The sequence below is a fragment of the Aplysia californica genome, unplaced genomic scaffold (genome assembly GCF_000002075.1).
Source record: "Aplysia californica isolate F4 #8 unplaced genomic scaffold, AplCal3.0 scaffold00146, whole genome shotgun sequence".
Classification (NCBI taxonomy): Eukaryota; Metazoa; Mollusca; class Gastropoda; order Aplysiida; family Aplysiidae; genus Aplysia; species Aplysia californica.
Genome location: NW_004797416.1, coordinates 1,393,518 through 1,400,887, shown reverse-complemented (window position 1 = coordinate 1,400,887; position 7,370 = coordinate 1,393,518). Strand labels below are relative to the sequence as shown.

General features: G+C 39.1%; 1 protein-coding gene across 2 annotated transcripts in view; it reads right to left on the bottom strand.

The window, feature by feature from the left end:
* The window catches only part of LOC101852996, a 10,619-nt gene extending 4,714 nt beyond the window's left edge, over positions 1-5,905 (bottom strand). The window contains exons 1-4 of one of the 2 annotated variants that reach the window (XM_013081806.2): positions 5,715-5,905; positions 3,674-3,794; positions 1,663-2,846; positions 19-138 (exon numbers count right to left, since the gene is read on the bottom strand). In XM_013081806.2, the coding sequence (XP_012937260.1) occupies positions 19-138; positions 1,663-2,846; positions 3,674-3,794; positions 5,715-5,754 (1,465 nt within the window). In that variant the 5' untranslated portion in view covers positions 5,755-5,905. Of the gene's footprint in view, positions 1-18; positions 139-1,662; positions 2,847-3,673; positions 3,795-5,692 lie in introns of both variants that reach the window. The other variant, XM_013081807.2, reaches the window with a different exon arrangement.
* Between the last annotated feature and the right edge of the window lie 1,465 nt (positions 5,906-7,370).

The following is a 7,370-nucleotide window of genomic DNA, read 5'->3' as shown; positions in this document are numbered from 1 at the left end:
ACACACACACACACTTACCTCGCCACAGGCCCGGTACAGCAGACAGCACTGTGTACACCGACCGTCCGTGGGCCTCCTCTATATCCAGCAGATGCTTCTTGAACAAAGTCACCTGCAGCAGGAACAGAACCACAACACCTGGAAGGGGGGAGGGAAGAGGAGGTTTTAGTTTAGTTTTAGTAAAGGTTTTACGGCGCTCACAACTGCATAAGGTCATATGAGCGCCAGAAAATTAGAGGAGAGATCAGGACAATAGATGTTTGGTAGTCAAGAAGGAGTACACCACAACAGAGCACCCACCAACCGCCCACTAGAGTAAATAGAAGCACATAGATACAATAAATGGTTGTACAGTGAAGGGAAGGAGAAAGACCGATAGACAGAATCAATTCTCCAGCCACCTGCCTGTGCCTGTGGGAACAGGAGGGAAGGGCGGAGAAAACAGTAGTCATTGCATACTGGCTACTACAGAAGTAACTATAATAAACTGGCTACCACAATATAGTAGCCATCATATATACAAGCTACCACAATAGTAGCCATCATATATACAAGCTACCACAATAGTAGCCATCACATACTGGCTACTACAACTTGAACAGTAGCCATCATAAACTGGCTACAACGACAGGCTATAGACAGCGAAAGATCTTGTCAGTAAGTTAGTGTTTTAGCACCTATAAATGGCCGCTTGCACTGTATGCTTCCCAGGAAGTTGAGATTGTTTCAGAATGCCCTCAGGTCTGCTGGGTAATAGTATAGATTGTGAAGCACATAGAGCTTGTTGTTGAGTGGGGATTTGTGCTATACAAAGGCTATCTATTGAATCTATTATCATTAACACAACAACGGTAGCCACCATTTACTGGCTACCACAACAGTAGTCTAAACATATTAGTTATCAAAACAGTAACCTTCACAAACTGGCTACCTGAACAGTAGCCATCATATAATGGCTACACAACAGTGGCCACCATGTACTGGCTACTACAGCAGTAGTCATCACGTATAATCCACAGATATTCCAATCATCCCATACATATATAATCCACAGATATTCCAATCATCCCATACATATATAATCCACAGATATTCCAATCATCCCATACATATATAATCCACAGATATTCCAATCATCCCATACATATATAATCCACAAATATTCCAATCATCCAATACATATATAATCCACAGATATTCCAGCCATCACATACATATATATAATCCACAGATATTCCAGCCATCACATACATATATAATCCACAGATATTCCAGCCATCACATACATATATAATCCACAGATATTCCAGCCATCACATACATATATAATCCACAGATATTCCAGCCATCACATACATATATAATCCACAGATATTCCAGCCATCACATACATATATAATCCACAGATATTCCAGCCATCACATACATATATATAATCCACAGATATATTTTATTCATCATAGTAAACACAAATAATCAAAAGAAATTTCTATTCATAATTTGTTAATGTAAATAATGCACAGATACTCTATCAATTATTGTTAACATTACAAATAACCCACAGATATTCTTTTCACCATTATTAACATACAAATAACCCACAGATATTCTTTTCACCATTATTAACATGCAGATATTCATTATGATGACTTCAGTACTCACTTGGATTTGTCTGCACCTGATAAGGGACAAGATCTAAAACAGGCTCATCTCTTTCACTTTCTCCACGAACAAGCGCTGACGAGGTTGTCCTCTCTTTACTTTTATCACAGCCTGAAGTCGGCCGCCCAGAATGGTCCCTTGATGAACGATCTTCCCCTCTGGCTGCCGCCCCTTCACGGACATTGGTTCTGTTATTTGAATGTTTAGATTCCTCCTTTGGTTTGTCCAATCGTCCTACCCACCAGCCAGAGCCAAAACTCTCGCGATTGTTCCGCACCCTTTTCCTCAGCTCACTAGGGGGAGCACTTGTGTTTCTCTTTTTACTTCTAGCCCCTTTCGAAGCTTCCGACTTTCTGTCTGCTCCCTTCCACCAACCTGCACCGAAATCGTTCCCATCGTCATGGCGAGTCTGCGGCAAAGAGCCACGTCTTTCCGATGATGTCCCACCTACCCACCAACCTCGGCCAAAAGAAGTGCCGTGATGATCAATACTGTTGGCATTCGAACTTGTACCGTCAGGACCTCTAGGTGTGCAAATGTTTGTTGCAGCAGGCAATCTACTACCTTCGCCTAATCTCAAGTTTCGACTACCGGTTCTCATATTTTGCTCCGGCAAACTTTCACACGAATTTACATTTTGGTTCGACAGACTTTCATTTGAGTTCACATTTTGGTTCAACAGACTTTCACATGAATTAGTAGATGGCCCACAGTCTGAGGCAGACACAGTCGTTGAAGCTGTAGACCTACTGTGAGGAGGGAGTGAGGACTGAACCTCTACTGAGGAATTACTGGCACGGTGCAGGCTCCGAACATTCAAATCGTCAGAACTGGAAACATCACCCCTGTTCACACACTCCGACCTCGATACCTCCATTGGAGTTTCCACATTGTTCGAACACACGGCATCCTGCATGGTTTCACCTCTACTGAGTTCACTTTCTGAGGCATTCTGAAATGCTGCCATGCCCTCCCGCAGCACGTAGGCAGCAGGATCTAGCAAACTGGGGCGGAAGTTGCCGAGAGGTGTGAGAAGTTTCGCTCTTTTCTTTATGTCCGTCCATGAAGGGTGATTATTTTCCGAGGATTCTTCATTTGTGTTTTCCATTTCTGGACCAACACTGCCCCTGTGGCATGCACCCCAACATTTGTCATCATCGCTGAGACATTTCAAGCAGCAGTATCTGTGACAGTAGCAAACAAATATTTATCATGAAAAAAGACGGAAAAGAAAAAGAGAAAAAGGAGGAGGAGGAGGAAGAGGGAAAAAATGAATCCACAGAAAATACATTTCAGCTTCTTTGCAGGTAGAGGAAAGTAGTAAAGAACAAAGTAACTAATGATCCTGATAGAAGATGGACAAAAACATTTGAAAAAGTGAGAATGTCAGAGATAATGACAGCACGCTATGGCTTTCTGTAAACTTTGCTTGCTGCTTTGGACTTAGTGAGAAAAACCTGAAACGATCCCGTGACTTGACCTTGAAGAAGAATGGGACATGACACAAATACAATACTGTATAGAATGCACATATTGCATATTATATTATATATTACATATAGCGAACATGCACATAACAAAATGTGCACACCGTCAACAAATTCTGAGGCCCCGAATATTTTCAAACACCTATATCTTTTGTATTTAAAACATGTACTTGACAAAATTCATACATAGCAAAAAGATTTCTGCATCACACCTATATTTCCCCACTTGCATGATAGACTATAGATAAACAGAGAAAACAGAGAGAAATTTTCAGTACAAAAATGGTTCCGAACAAAAAAAGCACCGACAATATTCCAGCTATAAAGGTAAAAAAAACTCCACAGCTAGATATCTACATTCAATTCTGCAAGGACATAAAAATTACCGCAAAAATATATCATGCAGTTGGAAAACATTAGTGTGAATTGAACTTCATTTGTAGCATTTATCTTTCTATTCAATTTGATCATCAAACATATTTTTTCAAAAAGCTCAGCACTAATTTCCTGATCTCTGAACCCACCTGAAAGTCGTAGCTGAGCAGGAGCAGAGAAGTGGATGGCCACCCAGGGCTTTGTTGCACTTATGACACAGTTTGCTCTCCGACTTTTTCTCTTGTTCAAGCATGTTCCCTCTAGTGACTTCTGTGAAGAAAATGCCATTCAGAATGTCAAAAATCAAAAGGTATTACATATTCAAGTGTTTTATAAAAAAGTATGAGACCACAAAACCGTCACAACTTTAGGAAAAAAAACTTTCGACCATAAAAATGTCCAGTGTAATCCAACGAATGTTGTAGGCTACATTGTCCAGCTACTCAAAGCAAAAGTCAAGGGAACCTAGGCTGCTCTGGAATTTGGGATGATTTTAGAAGAAATGAAAAACCAAATGTAAGCTATGTGTGGAGTATTTACTTCCTGGCTTTGGCTGGAAAAAAAAGAATGAGCCGCCCCTATCCCTGGTGGAGTTGTAGGCCTAGTCCTACAAAATAAACACAACAAACATTATAATATATATTTGAGTACATGTATCACCAATGGCAAAATAATAAACTGACTGTAATTAAGTTGATATTTACAGACTTTATAAATATTCTCAAGCCTTCCTATAGCTAGATCTAATTATAACACTACTAATAGTTCTAGTTTTCTAGATTCTAGTTCAACTTCTAGTAAGTTCTAGTCAGTTTGAAACTACACAGTGGTTCACAGCTACTTCTACCTTCTATCTTTCCGGGCCAGTCCTTTTACCCAAGTCCGCTGGTAGACCTACACTATAAAGAGCTTCGACAGTACTTCGAGAGGTTATTTATATAAAGTCTATGATCTCTAACATTACATTGACATTATAGGATACATATATGTGAGGCAGCGTGGTGGAATCAGGCTCTCTCCTCAATTTTTGGGCATTTGACTTTGAGTTATTGGTATCACCTTTTTATTTTTACAAGAATGATTTTAGTTTTTGCTGGGTGACTAAATGCAAAATAAGATACTGCCAAGGTCGATCAGTCTTGTTTTCTAGCAGTACCTTTAGAAAGTATTTTCAAATGAAGTATAGATCTAGTCCGGGAATGTTGCCCCAATCACAACTGAAGTATCTCAATATTCAGACATTTAAAAATTAAAATCTCTAGCTCTAGAAATTGAATTCGATGCAAAAAATGCTTCTTCCCAGTCCTTGCAGAATCGCAGGATGAATGAAAGATGACGCCTAAATCTCGCAAATAACCAAAAAATCTTGAAAATGGAAACGGTTCGGAGAAATAGAGTTCAAGGTTATTTTCCCAAACGTACAGAGAAATAGTCACTTCGATAAATATAAGTCTTCAGAACAGTAAACGCTGAAGTGAATAATAATAACATATATAGATATCTAGAAACTAGTATAGATCTATATCTAGATCTAGTATAGAGTCAATTCAATAGAGTAGTGACAACAATTACTTTTGGCAATTGTTTACTTTTTCGCATTTAATTCCGGCCGCGCTTGTATCTGGATCTAGACGAAACTTATCCCCAACGGGATTTTCAAGCCTGGAGTTAAGAATACAAGTAAACCACAGCAATTTCATCATTTGTTCCTTGTAGGTAGATCAAAGTCTATAGTAACATACTTAACTGGCTTTAGGCCTTCCGTACTGATTTTGATGGCCGTTGAGTATAATATTCATTGAGTTACGAGTGGTCGCTCTTTACGGAAGTCCTCCCCCCGAAATTAAACGCGAGAAAGTTAAACAGTACCTGACTTTTATACACACACAACACATCATGAGGGTTGTCTGGTGTTGTTCATTGAAACGAAATAATGAATAATGACTTACAGTGTTTGTAATCCCAGATTATGTCAGCTTTTGATATATTGTTATAAATTCGTCTTGTCTAATAATTTAACCGTTCTCTAGTTCAAGATTCTAATCTACTTTATTAGATTACACTAATCTAGACCTAGATCTAGATCTAAATCTAATCGGTTTGAAACAACACCAGGCCAACACCAACACTACACAAACAAGACCAAGTAACAAAACAGTCACACTCACATTTATAGATCTACCCCTCTACCTTTCGGGAACAGTCTATTTAACTGGGTCCGCTGGTACATAGATCTCCAGAGGCTACTGTATTCGGTAAGAGCTGAATATAGACACTGAAAAGATTCACCCAACAAGGTGTGGGTATGCCAGAATGCATTCTGAGAATGTCTGGTGTTATTCGGTGAAACGAAAATAGAAATTACGATTCATTGTTTTTTACCCCAGATTATGTCAGCTCATCCAGAAATTATTTCTTGGTACGTGTTCGTTGAAGATTAGTGGCAACAGTTGCTCAGAAAGAAAGGCTAGGTAGGTACTTATCAATGTCATCAACTCTTTTATATTAAAATAATGATCCTTGTTCTTCTGGTATTTTGTGGACCAGAGAGGTGGCGTGATCTTCATGTTTGAAACGTGTATGAATTTCAGCAAAAGAGAAGAACAAAGTATCCCAAGCTGGAAAGCTGGAAAAGAACAAATGGGAATGTCCGCATTCTATTTTTAGAAAGAATCGTTCTTTCTGGGTTTCGCAAACTCCCTAGATTTGGTTATGTACTTATATCTGGTATTATCTTTGTTATCATCTACTCAGGGCAGGTTTTTTCCCGCAGGCTGACGTGACAATGTGGGCACTCGTGGTTTCTTTGAACTTTGAATTTTTTCCTTGCGACATCAAAATTAAAACTTCAGTCCAAATTTTAGACAAAAATACTGATCAAAGCCTCAAAATAATATTATTTGTGTACACAATGACCTTGAAAAAACAAATTTGATTCGAAGCTGAGTTACGAAGTTTTTAAAAATCTATTGTACACTCTTCGTCAACGCACAACACTGTTGTGTTCTTAGATCTATCCATATTAATTAATTTGTTTTCATCTAGATCTAGATCTAGGGAACTGTATTTTGGCCGTCAGTTACTTATATAACTTTCTGTATCCCTATCTTTTTTTCTCTTCATGTGGAGTTGTTGTTTTGTTGTTTGTTGTTTTGTTGTTGTTGTTGTTGTTGTTGTTGTTTGTTTGTTGTTGTTTGTCTGTTTGTTGTTGTTTTTTGGTAAACAATGTCCAAGGGAAATGAACAAGTCACGTGTGTTTGAATTAACTGAAATGTACCAGTCGTTATAGCCTGTTTATGGGGAAGAAACTAAAGGTGAGTAAGTCTGGTCTCCGAAAACAGCTGTTTAAAAATTGGCGGAGGGCTAAAGTAACTACCCGATTCTGTAAAATAATAAATGTGCCAAAAATAAAAAAATTTTAACAAACTATTTTTAAAGCTCCATAAAACACAAGCTAACACGTCTAGTTTTTCGATCTTGGGAGACAGAGAAGCTTCTGCTTCCACAGGACCAAAGGACAAAGCCGAAAGGACTCAACTGACCCGAAACCTTCTTCATCGCATGGCGTCGTGGAATGTTCGGGCTATGCATGAAACAGGGAAGTCAAGCCAAGTGTCACAAGAGATAAAGAGATACAGGCTCCACACAACATGAGTCGGCAAAGCGCACCCGCTTCCAACATCATAAGGGGCGAGATGCCAACCTCAATATTGATCGGGATGACATGGGTCATGGGGCATAATGGGACAACATGGTATGGGACAAACGAGCGGGTATTGTGGGTGATTTGCAAGCATCTGTGTTTTCCAAAATTATTAATTTGAAGATTCTGTTGTCTCCCCCCCC